This window comes from Monodelphis domestica, chromosome 8 (genome assembly GCF_027887165.1).
Source record: "Monodelphis domestica isolate mMonDom1 chromosome 8, mMonDom1.pri, whole genome shotgun sequence".
NCBI classification, from domain to species: Eukaryota; Metazoa; Chordata; class Mammalia; order Didelphimorphia; family Didelphidae; genus Monodelphis; species Monodelphis domestica.
The window spans coordinates 209712206-209736305 of record NC_077234.1 but is presented as its reverse complement, the minus strand read 5'-3'; the positions used below and the strand labels follow the sequence as shown (position 1 = coordinate 209736305).

The 24100-nt window shown below is 35.5% G+C and overlaps 1 protein-coding gene across 1 annotated transcript in view; it reads right to left on the bottom strand.

Annotated features, from left to right (window-relative positions):
* Window positions 1–12640: 12640 nt before the first annotated feature.
* Window positions 12641–24100, bottom strand: part of LOC100012142 (radial spoke head 1 homolog) — a 71557-nt gene continuing 60097 nt past the window's right edge. Inside the window, exons 6-8 of the mRNA XM_007501050.3 lie at window positions 21545–21616; window positions 15169–15316; window positions 12641–12805 (exon numbers count right to left, since the gene is read on the bottom strand). Of these exons, the coding sequence (XP_007501112.2) occupies window positions 12780–12805; window positions 15169–15316; window positions 21545–21616 (246 nt within the window). The 3' untranslated portion in view covers window positions 12641–12779. The remainder of the gene's footprint in view (window positions 12806–15168; window positions 15317–21544; window positions 21617–24100) is intronic.

Below are 24100 nucleotides of genomic sequence, written 5' to 3'. Positions count from 1 at the left end.
AAAATACAATGCTACAACTTCTCCATGTTATGACTGACAATGATGATGGAAGATTGTGATATGCATCAACTTAAATTTGACCTCCTTCGCTCATATCTAAAAGAGAAGAGTTGGGGAAACCTCCAGAGAACCCAACTAAGAGTAGAATTGCAGAGAGACTGAGTAGCCTCAATATAATGAAAAACAAAAAAACTTTGCAGTCTGAGTTGTTCAAAAGTGGAATGAGTTGCCTCAGAGAATAAAAGGTTGGTTTCCTCTCACTGGAGGCATTCAAGAAAAGCCTTGATGGCCACTTGCCATGTATTTTGAAGTGAGGTTTTCCCCATCTTATTTTCTTGAGCATTAGAGATAATTTAAGGGTGATACATATCCCAAGAAAATAAAAAAAAATTGTTTTATGCTATTGCCTTTTGATTTGATTTTTTCCAGATTTCCTTCTCTTTAAGTATTTTTGTGGGCCAAATCTGTTATTCTCTCTTAAACAGTCTCCATTATATATTCAATTTTCTTACTCCATTCTTAGTCTTAATTGTGTGTTTATTTAAATGCTATATGGAGAGCTCTAATTTCTGTATCAAAATAATTACTAATTTCTTCTTTTAAAATGTTTATTTCTCTTTTGAACAATTCTGGATTTTTTAATATTAATTCATGGTCTATGGGGATTCCATGGATTCTCTTAAAGAATAATACTATTTCCCAATATATTTTATTTGTTCAAAGTTCTTTGGTTTCTTCGTAAGATTTACTTTCTTCCCTTGTCTTTATGCTTCTTTCTACTGGTTTATCTGACTTAGTTGCTGTTTTTAAGCCTGCACCTTCTGCCTTAGAATTAATACTGTGTAGTGGTAAATAAAAGTGGTAAGGGCTAGACCATGAGGATTAAGTGACCTTGTCTATAGAGTTATACCACTAGGACACATCAGAGACCAGATATGAATCCAGAACCTCCCATTTCTAGGACTGGCTCTCAATCCACTGAGCCACCTAACTGGCCCCTAGGCTTAGTTTTATATAGGATTTTGATATCAAACTTTTGGTGATTTCTACTGCATTCCCTATCCCTTGCCCATCTTTCTCATTCTTCAATCTCAGCACATTTCTGCTGCCATACAGAACCATTAGGTTTGTTGATAAATGGTTCAGGCTCCTCACAAAGAAGGATCTTTGGTGGTGAAGCAGCCTGGGTCCTTGTTCCGAATAACCTAGAGGACTGCCTCCAGCTGGGTTTCCGGCTTCCATTGCTCTCTTCCTTTTTAGCCTGTTGCCCTTTGTGTTATGTATAGTATGTCTTCTGGCCTTGGTTTTCTACTGCTTCCATCTTACTTTCTTCACTTAGCTGGACAGAATTAGGGTCTGTCATAGGGTTAGGAGGGTTCGGCATAGAGTTGCTGCCATGAAGAATTCTGACCAAAGGACCTTTAGTCTAACAACTTCTACTAGTTTTTAAGTGTATTTACAAAAGTAGAGTTGGCAAAAATGCAACATGGAAGATTAGGAGAACATGAGTATTTGTTTAATGTGTTTTTATTCACTTTTGAAATATGTAACTAAAAGTTACCTCTTAGTTGCTAAGAGAGCATTTATAGCTTATATATGTAGCAAAATTATAAGATCCTAGGTTTAGAGCTGGAAGGGAACATATATGCCATTAAATACAACTCCTTCATTTTGTAGATGAAGAAACTGAAGCTTAGTGAGGTTAAATGACTTCCCCAAAGTCATATAGGCAGGGAATGGTGGAGTTATGATCAAGTTTAATGTTGTGACCTACTTAAAAATAAGGGAATATTAAAGTAATTAAGTATTCTACTGTTTTGAATCTGTTACTTTGGACAAGTAAACCTAAATACAGAGTAATTGAATGAATATCTATTTAAATTGGAATTTTAACCAAGGATTTCTCCAAGCAGGATAGTACATGTTTAAATGTCGTTTATGCTTGTTTCAATATTAATTTCCTATTTTTAAAAGTTCCTGTGTAATGATTAATGCAAAAGATACTATTACAAGTTAAGCTCGACATGTTAAATTTTGTAGGTCTTGACAAGGAAAGAAGTCTTTACTATTTTAAAAATACCCAAAACACCAGAATGAAACATGATCAAAACAGATATTACTACTATTAAATATTTAGGAGAATCTTATTTTTTCATTACTCTCCTCTCAGAAGATCTCCAACTATGTAGTACTTGCAGTATACATAAATTATTTTTCACTTGAGCACAGTGGATAGGGCCCCAGGCCAAGAGTCAAGAAGACTTGATTTTGAATCTAGCTTCAGACACTTTCTAGCTTGATCCTGGACAAGTTATTTAATCCCATCTGTAGAATGGGGATAATAATAAAACCCACTGCCCAGGGTTGTTGTGAGAATCAGATGAGATAATTGTAGAGAGCTTAGCATAGTACCTGGTACACAGTAAATAGTATGTAAATGTTAGCTAATATGATAATATTGGATATTTGTTGTTAGTTAATGGAATTTAAAAAATTCCATTTCCTCTTCCTACTCTCACTTCAATTCCTGAGGTAAGATCATCTTCCTTTGCCTACCAAGTTGATTCTCCCATCTTTAACCTAAAAGTCTCCAGCATCTCTTATATTCAGTCCTTTTAAATTTTTCTTTAAAGGTCTCAAAAATATACCTTCTACATTCAGTTTCATAACATTAGTCAAGTCCTAATCACATAAGGCATGAATTCAATTTCACTCAATTCAACAAATCATGAATTACCTTCTATATACAGAGCACTGTGCTAATTACCAAGATAAGAGATATGAGATGTTGCCTTCATGCATGACATTTAGAATCCAGAATGTGCACTTGACATTAAAAAAATGTAGTATAAAGCAACCTGTGAGACAGTCCACATTAAAGAAGATTAATGTAACAGCCTCATAGTTATTTATATTCCATGCTTATATTCTCTTTCCTGTAGCTCCTAATTTTGTTTTCTTGTTGTTTAATTAGAGTTTTAGATATTTAGAAACATTTTACATTCATAATTCAAACTGCAACTTTAATTTTTCCCAGTGGGGTGTGATGACTAAAAATTATGAGACTGGCTTTTTTCAGTAATAAAATCAATTCACTGATGAGGTGGGAAATGACTAATAAGTTAATTGGTCAGTGATCTCTCTTGGTGATCAAAGATCCCTAAGTCAAGCTGAGAGTTTCTATAATTACAGACTTGGAAGCTCACCCTTCAGTCATCAAAGTCTTCTCTAATCAATGAATAGCCAATGGGGCTGAGAAACATATTAAGGTCAAACCAGACACATTGAGGTGGACGCATGACCTCTAAAGGATGGAGAGAAGTATAGGTCATGCAATCTACAAAGGCATAAACTCTAGGGGCCCCTCAGAAAACTGCACTTAAGGAAAACATGAGGACTAAGTGAAGAGAGAAAAAGACCATGTGACCAGTGACCATAAGTGTACACCTTTATAGAGATGTGGTGGATTCTCAAACTCTCAAAACTCCCCCCCCCCCCAATCCCCTGAGTAATGGTTGACAGTCACATACTTGATCTTATGCCCTCAACATCTAGGAGAAATCAAGTACTACCTAGTTAGGAGTCCTTCTCTAATACTCAGTGGGAGAATCAAGGACTTGATTTGGCTATTAGCAGAAGCTCCTAGTCTAAATTTACTAGTCTTATTTACTAGGCCAGATGAACCTCATAATCTGTCTTTGCCATCTGTTTACTGTGGAAGATTCTTCAGGATGGGGCATTCTCTGAATTCCCTAGGAACAAAGGAATAAGTAGAGAGGTCAAGGAACTGATTTGAGTCTCTAATTCAAACTCCAGATATAGAAATAATTCAGTATATTAGACTTCAAACTGCAGCCTAGATCAAAATTTAATTATTCCAATCTCTACCCTACTCAGGTTAACAGGATTTAGAAAGGGCTGTAGCAAAGGATCAAAGATTTAATTATTTGAAAATATGACCTTCAACAGACATGTGCAAAGCCAGAGACCTCTGGGCGGTCCTGGGTTAAGCTAGAGCCTCCATTGGCACAGGGAAATTGATGGACAGTGATTGGTAGATGGGAGAACTGAGGGGAGGCAACTTGGATGGTTTCCTTAAAGAGAGAGGGGTCTGAAGACTCAGGTGGTTGGTGGTGTTTTTAGGAGTTTTGTCGGAGTGGTTGGTGTGTGCTCTGAGAAGCTTGCTCTGGAGGAAGCTGAAGGTGGGGGCCCTGAGACTGTTTCTCCATTTTGGTCACGTGAGTAATAGGGACTGATCTCCTTTCTTTGCCCCAGCTATCTAAGGGCTTGGGCCTTTTGGCCCAGCCTAAACAGAAGGGGTATTTAAGCCCTATTCCCTTCTCTCCCCTTTCTCTCTCCCTCTATCTCTCTATCTCTAATTCCTTTCTACCTCCTGTTTGTAATTAAAACTCCATAAAAGGTTGACGGCTGACTTGAGTTTTCATTTAGGAATTACATAGCTGAATTCCTTGGTGACCTTAAATTAATATATATCAGTCTTTTAAAAGTGATTTCCTTGTCACATATTCCAATTGCTTAAGTCTAGTTTTAGTTCTGTGGAGAGTGTTTTGTAGTTGTGTTCATATAGTTCCTGTGTTTGTCTCAGGAGGTAGATTCCTAAGTATTTTATTTTGTCTAAGGTGATTTTGAATGGGATTTCTCTTTCTAGTTCTTGCTGCTGAGCTGTGTTGGAGATATATAGAAATGCTAATAATTTATGTGGGTTTATTTTGTATCCTGCAACTTTGCTAAAGTTGTTGATTATTTCAATTAGCTTTTTGGTTGAATCTCTAGGATTCTTTAAGTAGACCATCATGTCATCTGCAAAAAGTGATAACTTGGTCTCCTCCTTGCCTATTTTGATGTCTTCAATGTCTTTTTCTTCTCTAATTGCTACTGCTAGTGTTTCTAGTACAATGTCAAATAGTAGAGGTGATAATGGGCATCCTTGTTTCACTCCTGATCTTATTGGGAATGCGTCTAGTTTATCCCCATTGCAGATGATATTAGCTGATGGTTTGAGATATATACTGTTTATTATTTTTAGGAATGACCCTTCTATTACTATGCGTTCTAGTGTTTTTAATAGGAATGGGTGTTGTATTTTATCAAATGCTTTTTCTGTATCTATTGAGATAATCATGTGGTTCTTGCTGGTTTGCTTGTTGATGTGGTCAATTATGTGGATGGTTTTCTTAATATTGAACCAGCCCTGCATCCCTGGTATAAATCCTACTTGATCATGGTGAATGATCCTTCTGATCACTTGCTGGAGTCTTTTTGCTAGAATCCTATTTAAGATTTTTGCATCTATATTCATTAGGGAGATTGGTCTATAGTTTTCTTTCTCTGTTTTTGACCTGCCTGGTTTTGGAATCAGTACCATGTTTGTGTCGTAAAAGGAGTTTGGTAAAACTCCCTCTTTGCTTATTATGTCAAATAGTTTGTATAGTATTGGGATTAACTGTTCTCTGAATGTTTGATAGAATTCACTGGTGAATGCATCAGGCCCTGGGGATTTTTTCTTAGGAAGTTCTTTGATGGCTTGTTGGATTTCATTTTCTGATATGGGATTATTTAAGAATTCTATTTCGTCTTCTGTTAGTCTAGGCAGTTTGTATTTTTGTATATATTCATCCATATCCCCTAAATTGGTGTATTTATTGTCATATAATTGGGCAAAGTGATTTCTAATGATTGCCTTAAATTCCTCTTCATCGGAGGTGCTGTCCCCCTTTTCATCTTTAATGCTGTTAATTTGCTTTTCTTCCTTCCTTTTTAAAATTAGATTGACCAGCACTTTGTCTATTTTGTTTGTTTTTTCAAAGTACCAGCTTCTTGTCTTATCTATTAAATCAATAGTTCTATCACTTTCGATTTTATTAATTTCTCCCTTAATTTTTAGGATTTCTAGTTTGGTTTTCTGCTGGGGGGTTTTAATTTGATCGCTTTCGAGTTTTTTCATTTGCATTTCCAATTGATTGATCTCTGCTCTCCCTTGTTTGTTAATATAAGCATTCAGGGATATGAATTTACCTCTGATTACAGCTTTGGCTACATCCCAAAAGGTTTGAAAGGATGTCTCGCCATTGTCATTTTCCTCGATGAAATTATTAATTGTTTCTATGATTTCTTCTTTAACTAAACGATTTTGGAGTATCATATTGTTTAATTTCCAATTGGTTTTAGATTTGGTTTTCCATGTACCATTACTGATAATTATTTTTATTGCCTTGTGATCTGAAAAGGCTGCATTTATTATTTCTGCTTTTCTGCATTTGTGTGCCATGTTTCTGTGACCTAATGTATGGTCAATCTTTGTGAATGTGCCATGTGGTGCTGAGAAGAAGGTGTATTCCTTTTTATCCCTATTTATTTTTCTCCATATGTCTATTAATTCTAATTTTTCTAAGATTTCATTCACTTCTTTTACCTCTTTCTTATTTATTTTTTGATTTGATTTATCTAAATTTGATAATGGTTGGTTTAAGTCTCCCACTAATATCATTTTACTGTCTATTTCTTCCTTCAATTCTCCTAGTTTCTCCATTAGAAATTTGGGTGCTATATTATTTGGTGCATATATGTTGATTAGTAATATTTCCTCATTGTCTAAAGTCCCTTTTAACAAAATATAGTTACCTTCCCTATCCCTTTTGATCAGGTCTATTTTTGCTTTGGCTTTATCAGATATCATGATTACCACTCCTGCCTTCTTTCTGTCAGTTGAGGCCCAGAAGGTCTTACTCCATCCTTTAGTTCTGACCTTGTGGGTGTCAACCCGCCTCATGTGTGTTTCTTGAAGACAACATATGGTAGGGTTTTGGATTCTAATCCATTCTGCTATTCGTCTACGTTTTATGGGTGAGTTCATCCCATTCACGTTCAAAGTTATGACTGTCACTTGTGGACTCCCTGGCATTTTGATAACCTTCCCTAATTCTAACCTTTTTTCCTTCGGCTCTACCTTTTAGTCCAGTGATTTACTTTAAATCCGTCCCCCTTATCCCCTCCCTTGATATGTTTACCTTTTTAGTCCCTCCCCTTTTGTTCCCTCTCCCTCCCCCCTCTCTTTCCCTCCCCTTTTGTTTTCCCTCTACCCCTTCCCCCCTTGGTTTTCCCTTCTCCCTACCCTTGTTGGGTAAGATAGAATTCAAGATCCCAATGGATGTGGATGTTCTTCCCTCTCAGAGTTGATTTCCCTGAGATTAAGGTTTAAGTAAAAAACCCTCTCTTCCTCTCCTTCTTATAGGAGTTTTCTTCCCCTCCCCTTCCCATGTGAATCTTTGTGTGAGAAAGATTATTCTATTTGGTCTTTCTTTACCCCCTATTTATACATTACATTTTTCCCACATGTTAGTATACATATATTGATATAAATGTAGTCCTTATAGAAGAGAGTTTGAGTAAAAGAAGAAGATAACATTTTTCTCCTTTCCCTTTTCCTTAATATTTACCTTTTCAGGTATTCCTTGCTCTTTGTTTTTCGGTATCAAACTTTCCACAGAGCTCTGGTCTTTTCTTTGCAAAAAGTTGGAAATCTTCTATTTTGTTGAATGCCCATACTTTCCCTTGGAAGTATATAGTCAGTTTTGCTGGGTAGCTGATTCTTGGTTGGAGACCCAGCTCTCTTGCCTTTCTGAAGATCATGTTCCATGCCTTATGATCATTCAGAGTAGAACTTGCAAGGTTTTGTGTGACCCTGATTGGCATTCCTTTATATCTAAATTGTCTTTTTCTGGCTTCCTGTAGGATTTTTTCTTTTGTTTGAGAGCTTTGGAATTTGGCAATTACATTCCTGGGAGTTGTCTTTTGGGGGTTTAGTGTAGAAGGTGCTCTGTGAGCTCTGTCAGTGGCTGTATTACCCCCTTGTTCTAGAATCTCTGGGCAATTTTCTTTGATTATATCTTCTATCACCATGTCCAGTTTGGTGTTTATTTCTGGCTTTTCTGGAAGTCCAATTATTCTTAAATTATCTCTTCTCCCTCTATTTTCCAGATCTGTCACCTTGTCAGTGAGATATTTTATGTTCTCTTCTAATTTCTTGGTATTTTGGCTTTGCTTTATTAATTCTTGCTCTTTTACACGATCGTTGTCTTCCAGTTGCCTGATTCTGGCCTTTAAAGTCTGGTTTTCCTTTTCAGTTTGGTCATACCGGTTTTGTAGATGCATGAATTTCTTTTGCATTATTTCCCACTTTTCCTCCCGGAGGGCTTCCATCTTTTTGGTCATTTCTGATTCAAATTCTTCATGGGTTTGTGGAGAGTTTCCATTTCCTTTGGAAGGTTTCGGAGCATTTTCTTGTGTATCGTCTTCTATCTCCTCTGTATTTTGTATTTTGGCTCCGTAGAATGTGTCCAAAGTCGCCCCTTTCTTCTTATTTTTCTTGGGATTTTGGGGCTTCTGTGCTTTTGTGGAGTTTGCCATCTCTGAATGGGGAGGATTAGCTTTTCTTATCTCTGTCTGGTGTTCAGAGGCTTTAGTCCTGGGCAGACTGTTGGTTCTATGAGCTTTCCCTGGGTTAAACTGAGTATGCCTTAAGGCAATGACTTTCACTGGAACTGGAATGGAAGGGTCGGACCAGGGGGCCACACTCTCCCCCGGCTCTCTCTGTTTCCCTGCTGCTAAGGTGCCCCTTCGACTGGACTGGGTTGGGTTGCTTTCCGGAAGTTGCCTTCAGAATAGCTGGCCGTGAGGCTGTTTCATCGGCCCTGAGGGTTGCTGTTGTTTCAGAGGACCCTGCTCTCTGCGGGGGAAGGGGCTGCGGCTTCCCGGAGCCTTGGACTCTGCGCTCCTATCCCTTAGGTCTGAGTGATCTTGGGTTCTGGCTTTTGAGGGGGGCCGTACCTTTTGATCCAGGTCCAGGTCCAGGAGGAGGATTCCCAGGGTCTATGCTGTTGATCGTTTTGAATTTCGGTGCCTTAGGAGCTTGAGATCGGTCGGGAAGGGTTTCCAGAGATCTGAACTTTAGCTTTCCCTAAGCTGCCATCTTGAATGGAAGTCCAGTTTTTTAATTCTTAACATGAACTTCATTAATTGCTATAGCTAAAATAATTCCTGGGAGCCAACTTTCTGGTTGACTCTTTCTAAATTTAGTTGTGATCCTTTCCATTAGCTCACATATGTGAAGTCGTTTTAGCTTGGTGGGGCCTGTTATACTTTGTGTGTCATTGGCACTTCAAGAACCAATGAAGCACCAGAGTTGAACTTTAGAATTTCCTTGAGCATCAGAGAAAAAAGAGGAAGACAAAAAAATCATACCATGGTAGTAGCAGTAATCATAGTAATAGATAAATGTGGCAAATATTTTTTCCACGGTTACATGATTCATGATTTTTCCTACCTTTCTTCACTCTCTCCCCTCCTGGAGCTCATGAGCAATTCCACTGGGTTATACATGTATCATTGTTCAAAACCCATTTCTAGATTCATATTTGCAACAGAGTGATTTTTTAAAAGTTAAAATCCCAATCATATCCCCGTTGAACCACATGACCAATCATATGGTTTTCTTCTGTGTTTCTGCTCCCACAGTTCTTTCTTTGGATGTGGATCATAGATCCCTTGGGATTGTCCTGGATCATTGCATTCCTACTAAGCAGAAAAGTCTGTCACATTTGGTTGTGCCACAATGTATCAGTCTCTGTGTAGAATGTTTTCCTGGTTCTGTTCCTTTCACTCTGCATCAGTTCCTGGAGGTCATTCCAGTTCACATGGAATTCATCCAGTTCATCATTCCTTTCAGTACAATAATATTCCATCACTATCAGATACCACAATTTATTCAGCCATTCCCCAATGGATGGACACCTCCTCATTTTCCAATTTTTGCCACTACAAAGAGTGCTTCTGTAAATATTTTTGCATAAATATTTTTCCTTATTATGTCTTTGGGGTCCAAACCCAGCAGTGATGTGGCTGGAAAGAGCAGGCAGTCGTTTAAAGCCCTTTGGGCATAATTCCAATTTGCCTTCCAGAATGGTTGAATCAATTCACAACTCTACCAGCAGTGTATTATGTTGGATATGGCACTTTAAAATCTTCACAATGCTTTACTGTAAGGCTCATTTCAGCCTTATAACAATGCTGTAAGGCACTATAGCTATTTTATTCCTGTTTTGCAGAAATAATGTATTTTGCAGAAATTAAGTGATTCATTCATCTATGGTGACATCATAGTCCATTGGTAGTGGTAGTCAGCAACAAGGAGCACCACAGGAGGAATTGCCATGGGAAAGAGGAATTTTTCTTTCTCACCTATCCTTTCCTACTTATGAACATAGAAGTTAATGGAAATATAATGACATCTCAGGAATAGAAGTGGTTGATAGCAAAGTCTACATCAGGAGCTGAGACATTAAGGTGAAACTAGACACACTGAGGAGGAAGCATGACCTCTAAAGGATGGAGAGAAGTATAGGTTATGGAATCTACAAAGGCATCAACCCTTGGAGTCTTTCAGAAAACGTGAGGTCTTTACAAAGGGAGAAAAAGAACCAGTGACCATGGTAAATGTACTCCTTTATAGAGATGTGGTTGAACTTATGAGAATCAATTGTTAAAATTATCAGTGTGAGCATTTATGCCTCAGAAACTGTCATACACTACAAATTAGGGCTTGGTTTATTATTTTGCTAATTGTCTATACTTAAGAAAGTGATGGAGAAAATGTTAATAATGTAGATTAAACTTATAAGTGTGTACATACTGTCTGGATTTCTCTTCCCCATTATTAGATATACATTTATTTTGATCAATTTAATTTAAATAAATCAAATTAAAATTAAAAAAGAAATTAAATAAGAAATATTTACTAGCATATTTCTGACCCTTTATCACATTTATATCTTTAAACTTGTAAAATGCTTTACAAATATTATCTCAATTTACTTTCTCAACAATCTTGAGAAATAGGTGCTCTTTATTTTACAAATGTGCAAACTGAAAAGACAGAGGTTAAGTGACTTGGGGGGGGGGTTGTATTTTAATAAAAATCCAAGATTTAAATTTTTGTTTAAGATCTTCAATGAAAGAAGCTTGCTAACTCCTAAATCCAGAGAATAAACTGTTGCAGAAAGATGCCAGAAAACCTACACTACATCAAGAAGATCCAGAACGAACTTTGGGTGTGGTTGATTGAACTGAAGTTTGATTGAACATTCATTTGAATGTATGCTCTTATGCCAAAAGGGGACTGCCCCCTAATTGGTTTTTGTCAATGCGCCCAGCAAACATTGGTTTTGCTGCCTGTCTTTCTTCTATTTCCCTCTTCTATCTAATTATTGTAGTTTCCTCTTAGAAGGTGAAATTATGTATGCACCTGCACTTAGAAAATTTGCAGGTGCAGGATGATTATGTTTAGTGATCAATTTGAGAGACATTCTCCCAATCATCATCAGGGGGGATCGTGAACTTTAGATTACTCCACCCTACTTAGTCTAACAAAAACAGGAATGTCTAAATCCATACTTAAGGATTAAGTATTTAGGAGGATGGCCTATGACAGACATGGGCTAGCAAATGACAAATCAGAAACAACTGACAGATCCCTGGGCTGTCCTAAGTCAAGCTTAAGCTACCATTGGTACATATGAGATGCAGGAAAGTGATGTAAAAACCATCTATATATTTTGCGTCACTTCCTCTCTCTGGCCTCTTTCCGCAGAGAGGTGGCTCTGGCGGCAGCTTGCTGAGTGTTTCAGCATCTTGGCATGGCAGCAGCTATTGTCTGGTTTTGGCAGTGAGTTTTCCTTGATACTATACTGGGAGGAGCTTAGTAGCCTATTTCAGGTGAGGCATCTTCACTGAGATCTTTCGGAGTTTAGGCTGATTCTTTTCTCCTTTACCTTCCAAACACTATCCTCTTGGGAAAGCCTCTAATCTTCTTCAAAGACTTCGTGGTGGAGGTCTTTGAACTCCCCCCTGGCAAAGGCCAGGTGGAAGAAATCTTATACCCTCTCTCTCTCTCTCTTCTCCTTAATTCCTTCCCTCTATATTAATTAAAATCACCATAAATTTCCAACTGACTTGGGTATTTTATCTGGGATTTTCTCTGGTGACCAATTTAATTTAGATTAAGTCACAACCCTAAAATTACCTTTACACCTAGGGGCATACATGCAGTAAGGGTCTGTGGCATGAATTTAACCCAGGTCTTCCTGAATGCAGGCCCAACACTTTATTTGCCTTAGATATGTGCCTTGCTATCTTTGTGTTCTAATTTTGAGACCTTTGTGTACAAAGAAAAAGTTTTCCTCCAGGTTGGGGGAGGAGAGAGTTTCTATGACTATTCTTGCAATAGCTGTTTAGCAAATACCATTTATAGTAGTTAATTAAGTTTGACTGATAATTGCTAGAAAACACATAAATGTTAGTATTAGAAAAACCCAGAATCTCTGAGTTACTTACCCATAGAACAGTGAGTTGTAGAAGTCTGATGTTCTCTAAGGACTTGAACTGTGAGGGCAAGTGAGAATTAGGCAAGGAGTCCCAGAAAGTGTATTGTACTGTGGGTATAAGGGGCAGTGTTTGAACTCATGTCTTCTTGATTCCAAGTTTGCTATTAAATTCACTATGCCAGTGTAGATAATCCAGGGCCTTTTATTTTAAGGAATGTACAACAAAGAATTTCTCACACTACTGATTATTGAAGTATTTATTAGCACATCTAAACCAATTTAACAAACTATATTAAAAAAAGATAATTATGATGTTAGAAACCTGGCACACAGTTTTCTTTTCTGTTGCTCCGTTAATTTTAATTTGGAGTAGTATTTTTTTTACCGTTCGTCTGAATCATCTTGTTCTGTGAAACAAATGTAAAGAAGATAACATTTTAATTTTAAACAATTTTAAATTCTTAAATTACCTAGCAAGGCTTTAGTTAACATAAGCATGAAATAGTATGTATATTATTTTTAAAAGCAGAAAATGAATATGCATTAATATGTCCTTTAAAAAAAATCTCTTACCTTCCATCTTAGAATTAATAATAAGTATTACTTCCAAGGTGGGTGGTAAGGGCTAGGCAAATGGGTTAAGGTGACTTGTCCATAGTTATACAGATAGGAAGTGTCTGAGGCCAGATTTGAACCTAGGACATACCTGGCTCTCTAGCCACTGAGACACCTCTCTGCCCTTCATTAATATTTTTTTTTAAGCCCTTACATTCCATCTTAGAGTCAATACTGTATATTGGCTCTAAAGCAGAAGAGTGGTAAGGGCTAGGCATTGGGGGTTAAATGACTTGCCCAGGGTCACACAGCTGGGAAGTCTCTGAGGCCAGATTTGAACCTAGAACCTCTCATCTCTAGACCTGGCTCTCAATCCACTGAGCTACCCAGCTGCCCTCTCCCCATTAATATGTTTTTAATGATCACATAGTAAGGACAGTTTGAAATCCATTTAAGGAAGAAATCCACTACCAGCTATTCAGTACTGGAGATAAAAAGACAAAAATGAACCCATGAAGTTAAGGAAAGAAAAAATTTAAGGCAGATAATGACACAAAAATCATACATTTTTCTGAATGCTGTATGCATCACTGTGATAACAGCAAAATCTTTAAGGGCTTCTACCATATAAACTAAGCTAATTTCCCCCCTAAGAAGCAAGGAAACTGTTCCTGAGCCTTCACTGATCCAGGGGCCTGTGACATAGCCTCTTGATAATTGAGGGTATGTAAAAAGACTAAACTACGAGAAGTCAGTGCTCCCTTGGACTTGTTGGATGTCTTGCTCAGATGTTAATGGGTTATCTTTTCTTAGGTAGGAAATTTGGGTCAAATTTCTGGATCCAAATTCATGAGCAAAGTAGGAACTAATATTATACTTTGACAAGCCTGGCCAAAAAAAAAATACTTCAAAATATCTGAGACCAAGATATCTCTAACTTGTCTTTCCTTATTTTCTCCCTAAAGTAACTGATGTATCCCTCAGTGTAATGTAGGATCTTTTGAAGGCAAAGACTATTTCTTATTTTGTCATTGTGTTTCCAGTGTCCAGCAGAGTGCTTAGCACATAGTAGGTTCTTAATAAGTGTTTTCTCATAGATGCATTGGTTGAATATTGATGCCAATACTTCCTAATATTTGTTATTTTTTGCTGTTCAGTCATTTTAACCTCGTTCAATTCTTTGGGATCTCCTGGGTTTTCTTGGCAAAAATACCGGAGTGGTTTGCCATTTCCTTTTCCAATTCCTAATCTTAGTATAGATGATTGAGACTTGCAGATCAGTTTTCTAAATTATGATGGACAAGCACATATTTCTTTAAAAGGCCAATGATTTAGTATTATGTAAACAGAAGGAAATTGGTTGTGATGCATACTCAAAAAAAATCTCTCAAAATTTATTTTTTTCCCTGATAAAAGGCAACCTAAAACTTTAGTGTAATTTAATTTCCTACTGATTTTTTTGGAGTCAACTTTGTGTAAGTCATAGAAAATTCGATTTCTTTTCATGAAGGTCAATTGTGATATGTAAAAAATGCAGTGTAACAATTGTCACAGTGATAGTATTTTCTTAAAGGAATTTCCTTGCACTTCAAAATCATAATATTAAAATATCTGGAGTGATAATAGCATTTATGTAACATTTAAGAGCTAGTGAGAATTAATTTTGCTCCTTTATTATTGTGTCTGGAGGAATTATTTCTTCACACTGGTACATATTATAATTTCAGATATCATATCTACCTTATTCTCTGTCTTTATCCTTAGGGCCTTCTAGATATTCTCCCTTTTTCATTTCTTAAAAAAAAAACCCACCACTTCCCTTCTGTCTTATAATCAATACTAAGTATCACTTCCAAGCAGAAGAGTGGTAAGGGGCAGGCAATTAGAGTTAAGTAACTTGCCCAGGGTCACAGAGGTAGGAAGTGTTGAGGTCACATTTGAACCCAAGTTCTTCCATCTCTAGGCCTGGCTCTCTATCTACTGAGCAACCTAGCTTCCTTTCCCTCTTTCATTTCTGGGTCACATTCACCTGCTTTGGAATAATCAGTAAGGGGTTAAGCAGTAACTTTTCCAGTGAAACATAATGATAGAAAAATTAGAGAATTGATATAAAATAAGATTATACACCCTTTATAGAAGGCTATACGAATTTATGCATTTGTGAGAAGTTTGAAAACTATTTCCCTAGCTTTAATAATTTGGATGAATCGAATACCTGCAGATGTTTGTACTGTTGATGGTTTGGATAATACTGGCGGTTCAAGAACAGGTGGTTTCCAGAGTGTTAATGGAGTAATTTTTTTAGCTTTCCATACTGGAACAGAAGGTTTGTAAATGTCTTCCACTTCCTCTTCTTCTGATCCCTGTTTTAAGTTAAAATATATGTATAATTTTATCTACAAAAGTAAAAATCAAGTTTGGAAAAGGCAACAATTCTTTCCCCCTCCTCCAAAGTAACACTAAAAAAAGTTATTGATGTTATAAAATTTATTGATGTTACCAAATCTTAGGAAGGTAACAAAAATGTAACTTTTAGGTGGTTTATTTCATAGTATCTATGACATTACTGAGTTTTGAGGCCACAGAGTTTATATAATTCTAAAGAAAGAGGTAGAAGAAAGAGGAAGAAGGTTAGAAGGGGAAAATTTGATATTCTCTTTTATAAATGCTCATATTTTTAATTCTAGAAAGTTTCACTTAGCAAGGTACAATAATATTTATTTTATGAAAGTAAAGTTGCACATGCTACAGTAAAGAACATTATCTTTTAGTTATTTGCTTTAACAATGCCCTCTTTAAAGGAGTAGAGAGCTTGAAACATATTCCAAAGGCAAAGAATATGGGCTTACTGCCACGAATAACCCATCCAGAAAAACTGAATATAATCTCACAGAGGGAAGCATAATAGATATTTAATAAAATAGAAGAGTTACAAAGATTCTTGATGAAACATCTAGAGCTGAGTAGAAACTGATATATAAGTATAGGAATTAAGAGAAGAATAAAAATTTAATATTGTTCAGAACTCTTTATTATCATTGAGATCTTTCTCTGTCTAATTAGATAGAAGACATAGGAATGACTCATGTTTTGATGATTTCAAAAGAAGAATGAAACAAATGTGAAAAAGAAACACTGAGAAAGGGTGTAAGTGTGAAGAAGCACGAGGAGGATTATCTTACATATTTGTGGTTTTTGAGACATATATACAAGAAAGGAGCATCAGGAAGGAAAGGTGACATATGACCTTTATTCTCATCTGAACTGGTCAAAGAGGGAAAAAATACAATAAATGAACACAGTTGGGTACAGAAATACATCTTATTCAATAGGGAAATAGAAGGGGAAGGAGTTAAAAGACAGAGGGATGATAGAGTAAAGGAAACATTAGTCAGAAGTAAAATAAACTTTTATAGAGGTAACAGAGAAGAAATAAAAGAAAAAGTATAAAAGAACATGATAGAGGGAAATATACAGTGAATAGTCATAACTATGAATATGAATAGGATGAATTCACCTATCAAAATTTGGTTCACAAGAAACATAGTTCAAATAGAAGGATAGGTACAGAATAAAGATCAGGGGCTGGATCTGAACCCATTATACTTCAGCTGAAGTTAATTAAAAAAAAAGTAAAGGTAGCAATCCTGATCCCAGATAAAGCAAAATCAAAACCAGACCTAGTTAAAAGAGATAGGGAAAATACATTTTGCTAAAAGGTACCACAGGCCACAAATTACTGCCAATACTAAGTGCACATGCACCAAACTACATTGGATCCAAATTCTTAAAGGAAAATGTCAAAAGAATTAGAGGAAGAAATATTTAGTAAAACAATTAGCAGGGTACTTCAATTTACCAACTCAGACTTAGATAAATCAAACCTATAATAAACAAAAAGGAAATGAAGGACCTGAATGAGATTTTAGAAAAGATAAATAGGATATATCTCTGAAGAAATAGAAAAGGAATGGAAATGGAAATGAAAAAGAAAAGGAAAATGGAAACAGAAAAGGCATACCTATTTTTCAGTTATGCAGGTAAGCACAAAAATTGAGCAAATATTAAGGGATAAAAACTTTACAAACAAATGCAGAAAATCAGAATTGTTGGATACATATCTTAGCAATCATAATACAATCAAAATTACAGTCAATGAAGTACCTTTCAAGCAAAGAAAAAACATTAATAGGAAATTATATAATTAAATTTTAAAGAATAATTGGGTCAAAGGATAAATCATAGAAAAAACCAATTATTTTATTAAAGATAATGACAACATACCAGAATTTTTGGGAAGCAGGCAATACAGAACTTATGGGAAAATTTATATAGTTGAACACTTTAATTAATAAAATAAAGGAAAAGTATCTCAATGAATAGTACACGCAACTAAAAAAATAGTAGAAAATAAGCTAATCAATAACCTCCAATTAAACACCAACATAGAAATTGTGAAAATCAAAGAGAACAAAATTTAAAGTTTAAAAAAATTGAGCTAATAAATGTAATTGAAAGCAAGTTTTTTGAAAAGAAAGTCAAACAATAAAATAGATGTTATTAAACATATTTATTTAAAAAAGAAATCAAATTAATAATATCAAAAATGAAAAAGGTGAATTCTCAATTTATAAAGAATAAAGAAAAACAATCAGAAGTTTTTTCATCCAACTATATGTCAAACTGACAATTTATATGAAATGGATGAATATTTATAAAAACAAATTGCCTAGAAGGAAATAGAACATTTTAATTTTCTTGTTGTTGAGTCATTTCAGCCATGGGTTACTCTTTGTGACCCTATTTGGGATTTTCGTGACAAAGATACTGGAGTGGTTTGCCATTTATTTCTCTGGCTCATTTTATATATGAGGAAACTGAGACAAACAGGGTTGAATGAGTTGCTTAGGGTTCATACAGATAGTAAGTGTATGAGACCAGATTTGAATTCAGGAAGCTGACTCTTCCTGCCTTTATGCTTGGCACTTTATCCATTGTGCTCCCTAGCTTCCTCACTGGGCCACTTGGTTTACCTGAGACCTTGAACAAACCATAAATAAACAATCACAGAAAAAACTGCCAGTACCAGAAAGATTTAAAAGATAATTCATGTAACTCCTAAAAACTTCACCATTATTAGGGTAGTTCAAATGAATTTACATAGACAGAGTGCACAGATGTGAGCCAATTATGTTGGAATGATCTTTAAAAAAATGGAGTGAGAAAGAGGGATACATTGGGTATAATGGGGAAATTTTCTCACATAAAAGAAGTATGCAAGAAAGAGCTTTCACAGTGGAGAGGAAAATGGAGGAGGTAGTGGATAATGCTTGAATATCATTGCCATAGGAATCAGTCTAAAGATGGAAGAAGAGGGACAGCTGGGTGACTGAGTGGATTGAGAGCCAGGCCTATAGATGGGGGGTCCTGGGTTCAAATCTGAACTCAGACACTTCCAAAAGACCCTGGGCAAATCACTTAACCTCTTGCCTCGCCTTACCACGCTTCTGCCTTAGAACCAACACACAGTATTGATTCTTAAGATGAAAGGTTAGGGTTTAAATGTTTTTTTTTAAATAAATTAAGATGGAAGAACATATTTACACATTTTGTTGTGTTCAGACATGCAGTTTACTTAATAGAGAAACAGCAGGAGAAAGGTTAACAGAAATGAAGGGTGATCAAGGGGAGGGTGGATTAAGAAAGGCAGTGGTTAAAAGCAAAATAAACCTATGAAGTGGGACAGAACAAAAAGAGAGAAGAAACAAGAAAACGGGATGGAGGGCAATACACAGTAATAATAACTGTGAATATAAATTGGATAAGCTTACCCATAAAATGGAAATGGGTAATAGAATGGATTAGAAACTAGAATCTAACATGTTGTTTCCAAAAGACACAGAGTTAAAATATTGAACTGGAACAGTATCTAATAAGCTTCAGCTAAATTAAAAAAGAAGGAGGGGTAGTAATCAAGATCTTAGATAAAGTAAAAGTAAAAATAGACCTAATTAGAAGAGATAATTAGGGAAACTACATTTTTCTAAAAGGTGCAATAGTCAAAGAAGAAATATCAAAAAAATTTCCAGGAAGTTCCTATGATAAAGGTCTCATTTCTCAAATATATACTGAGCATAGAAATGAATCAATTTTTATAAAAATAAGAGCTATTCCCCTCAAGGGATATCAACAAAGTGTTTTCAGAAGAATAAATCAAAACTATCTCTAGCCATATAAAAATTATCTATATCACTGTTGAATAAAGAAAGGTCAATTGAGATGACAAATTCTGAAAGGGATGAAGGAAAAATAGGTACACTAATGAACTGCTTGTGGATTAAATAATTAGTCTAATCATTCTGGAGAAAAATTTGAAACTATGTTCAGAGAGTCATAAAACTCTGCATATCTTTTGGCCCAGCAATATAATTTCTAGCTCTGTATCCCAAAGAGATCAAAGAAAAGGAAAAAAAAAAACCCACATATTTACATACACACATCTATCTATCTATCTATCTATCTATCTATCTATCTATCTATCTATCTATCTATATTTGAAATCAAGGTGCTACTTATCAGTTGGTGTTAAAGTACTATTGTCCTATAGAAATGATTAGGGTAGTGTTTTCAGAACATGGCAAGACCTATGGGAAACCATGCAAAAAGAAATGATAACCAGGAGGTCATTGTATACAGTATTAACAATGTTGTAATAATGATGATCAATGGTGAAAGACTTCGCTACTCTGATCAACTCTGATGTACTCTGATCTGAGTACAAATTAGATTTTCTCACTTTATTATTCTTGCTTTAAAAAAAAGACTAATACGGAAATACATTCTACTCAATTTCACATGTGTAACTGATATCATATTGTTTGCTTTCTCAGTGGTTGTGGGAGGGGGTGGGAATAGAGGAGATAATTTGGGATTCAACATTTAAGAAGAAAATAATAAAAACAAATTAATTAAAATCTTAAAAAATTAATTTGGAAGTTAAATTGGAAGAAATCTGGGGGAAAGTAGGTAGAGGAAGTAAACTAATATTTCAAGGGAGAAATTTCATGCCCTCATTCAAGAATCAGTATTTAATAGACAGGAAAATAATACAGAAGAAGACCTACCTCTAAAATGGTGCAGGAAATGAGGAAATGACTGGTAAAGATGTGAAAGGAGAGGTGGACAAGAAGCTTTCAGATTTTTTTTCCTATGCTTTTTCAGTGGCAGAAAAGTAGGGATAAAATATTGAGGGGGTAGAATACTGAAGGATAATTGGGAGTAGAGTATAATCAATAGAGGGTGAATAATAAGGGAGCAATAGAACATAAGTTCTTTAATGGCAGATACTATTCCATTTTCATGTTTTTTCTTTGTAAGTCCAGTACTTAAAACACAGTGTTTTGCATATAGTAGGCATTGGATGTGTTTGTTGAGTAAATGAGTATTATTTCCCTCTAGTAGACTATAAACTCCCTGAGGACAGGAACAATATCCTATTCATTTTAATACTTAGTAGAGTGTATTATATGCTGTCTGGCCTAAAATTTCATTGATGGAAAGAGCTCCAAATGTTCAATCTCTCTCCAACAATGCAGATTAGCAGCCTCCTGGCTATAATTTATATTCTTAAAAGTAGGGATTGTTAGCCTGCTATTTGTGAATTTGGTTTTTTAAAAAAATATTTTACTTAGTGTTTCAACATAATTTGTTTCCTTTGTAATCCTATGCATTTTATTTAATGCACTTGAAAATATTCTAAGAAGTGATCTATAGACTGTACCAGATTGCCAAAGGGATCCATGACAAAGAAACAGTGAAGAATCTCAGTCTTGGAGAGTTGCATGGCAGCAGTAGGAAGTTAAATGACTTGTGTCTATGGTCACATAGTAAATATCAAAGAAGACTTGAATTCAGGTCTTCTTGATGCCAATGACAGATATCTCCACTATGCTGCTCTCCCTTGTTGCACTACACAGGTAGTTATGTAATAAATGTTTGTTGAATGAATACAATGATTATCACTTAAATTAAAAAACAAAAGACTATAAAAAAGTACCAACAGAGTCACATTTACCAATTTTCTGATCATTGACACAAACTAATTAGATATTATAGAATGCAAGTAACACACTCATTAGGTAAATTTAATTCCACATAATGTAACATTATCTGGATAACATTTATTATTCACCACTTCTGTCTGCTTAATGCTTAATGTAAACAATAAAAGAAAAGATGTTTTGATATTTTGACAGTTGATACTTGAAGTGAAGTATCTTTTTTTTGAAGTCCTTGAAGTGAATTTATAGTCATTTATAGTGCCTTCATATTTCAATAGTAACAATGAAAAATTCACTTGAATCTTCAAAATTTTAGTATCCAATGTTTTCCTGTTAAATATTAACCACTTAATTTGCAGACATTGTCAATATTTTAATTTTACATTTATGAACACAAATAAAACAAAAATAGAATATTTCCCAAAGTTGTTCAAGTTTTAAAATAATTTTACTTCTAACTTTAAAACTGCACTAAAACTATATATGTATATAACTATAAACATGCTAATTATATTTTACTATACAACTTACCAGATTGTCAATAGCATATTCACCATGCTGCTCACATCCATTTTCAAAAACAAACTTGCCAGGGCCCATTGGCTATGCAGAAAAGAAACAAAATGTTATTTCAAACTAAGATGGTTGAATTCACAAGTAGAGTATGTTTTATAACCATCCCCCATGCCCACCCCAGATCTGGGATTTCATCAGTGTTGAAATTTTCTCCATCAATGCAAATCAATATCTTAGCTACAATTTTTAGTCTATGAGAGGTGTCTGGAACACCAAGAGGATAAATAACCTGCCCATATTCTTATACCCAGTTTGCATAAGGGCAGAACTTGAGCCCAGTTGATCCCAATTACAAGACTGCCCCTCTATCCATTGATGATATCACACTACTTCTCCCAAAGCATATCGTAGTACCACCTAAACAATATGGAAAAATTAGGGGAGGGATGCAATAAATTAAATTAATAATAAAATTTAAAAAATAAATTAGTGATTATTACAAAAATGTAGAATCCTTATTAAATGAATAGCTAAGCCTAATTTACCTTCATTTTAAGAGTATTTTAAAGCATGCCACATAGGTGGTACAGTGGATAGAGCACTAGACCTGGAGTTGAGAGGAGCTGGATTCAAATCTGACCTCAGACACTTCCTACCTGTGTGACCTTGGACAAGTCATTTAACTCCAATTCTCAGCCCTTGCTCCTTTGTCTTAAGAGTTTTTACTAGGACAGAAGATAAGGGTTAAAAAAAAGTATTTCAAAACATTGCTTTACCAAGGAAGCTAAATCTTTCCTAAGTAATATTGACACCATTATTTTTCTTAGCAAATTATTTTAAAAATTAATTGAACATAAAGTTTTAGTTTATCTCTCAAACTACTATGATTTCCATATTAACTGGTTCAGAATTAATTAAGCTTTCTGTATATTAAAGTACAACATGATGTCTTTAGAAAAAAGGGGAAAAAAGCTTACAGAATGGTGAATTTGCATTTTAAGATAACTTGAAGAAAACAGAAGAATAAATGATACAGTATAATGTCCTCTGTTATACATTATGAGAATAGTAATAGCACCTCACTCTCAAGGTTGTTGTGAGAACAATATGAAATATTTGTTCATTACTTTGCAAATCCCATTTGTTTTTTTGTTTGTTTTTAGCAAAAACACTAGAGTGGTATTCCATTTCCTTTTCAAACTAATTTTACAGATCCAGAGGAAACTGAGGCAAATAGGATTAAGTGACTCGCCCAGGATCCCACATTTAGTAAGCATTGGAGGCTGTGGATTTGAATTCAGATCTTCCAGACTCATTATTACCATTCAATTATTATAACCATTTAACATGCTTAATTTTTCTCTACTTACTTTGTAAGCCATGTGTGAATTTCAAAACTACCTGTTCAAACCATTCTTTAGAGGATGGGATTTGGCTATTTCCTGATCAATAACAATAGAGATACTTGGAATGACAGAATCAGGTCTTGGAAACTACAATATCCACCCTACTCAGGGTAACAGGATTTAGGAAGGGCTGCAGCAAAGCTCAAGATTTAATTATTTGAGAATATGGCCTTCAACAGACGTGCAAAGGGGACAGACCTCTGGGCAGTCTTGGGTGAAGCTAGAGCCACCATTGGCACAGAGGAGACAGAGGAAGTGAGGTAGAGGATAGCTGAGGAGGCTGGGACTTCCTGTGTGGAGGGAGAGTGTGGGAGTTGGAACCTGGTGCTTGGAGTGGAGGCCCTCAGACTGTTTCTCCATTTTGGTCACGTGAGTGATAGGGACTGATCTCTTTTCTTTGCCTCGGCTATCCAAGGCCTTGGGCCTTTGGCCCAGCCTAAGAAGAGTGGGTATTTTAAGCCCTATTCCCTTCTCTCCCCTTTCTCTCTCTCTCTCTCTCTCTCTCTCTCTCTCTCTCTCTCTCTCTCTCTCTCTCTCTCTCTCTCTCTCTCTCTCTCTCTCTTTCTCTCTCTCTCTCTCTTTCTCTCTCTCCAATACCTTTCTTCCTCCTGTTAGTAATTAAAACCTCCATAAAAGGTTGACTGCTGACTTGAGTTTTCATTTAGGAATTACATAGCTGAATTCCTTGGTGACCTTAAATTAATATATATCAGTCTTTTAAAGTGATTTCCATATCACACATGGAAGGAATTTGACAAAATTATCTGCAAAAAAATCTTAACTGAATTTTTTGTGAGATCCAATTAGTTCATATCACCTCAGGATCATTTAAAAATGCAACCAGACAGAGGAAAACAGGCAAAAAAGTGTAAAAGATCTGTCAACCTATCCATCAACATTTTCTTTATAAATAACTTTGGAGATACAATATTTGAACTGTACCATCACAGCCCTGATGTGATCAAATGGAATTACGTATATGAAGCACTTTACAAACTTTAAAGCACTACAGAAATGTTAGCTATGATATTAGATAAGACAATATCAATGATCCCAAATAAGATAAAGATGGTACAGTAGCTGGACCAAGTCAAGTGTGCATAAAAGAGGTCTGTACTTGAAGCAACTACATTTTGAGGAAGTTGAAGGATATGTGAGAGAGTAA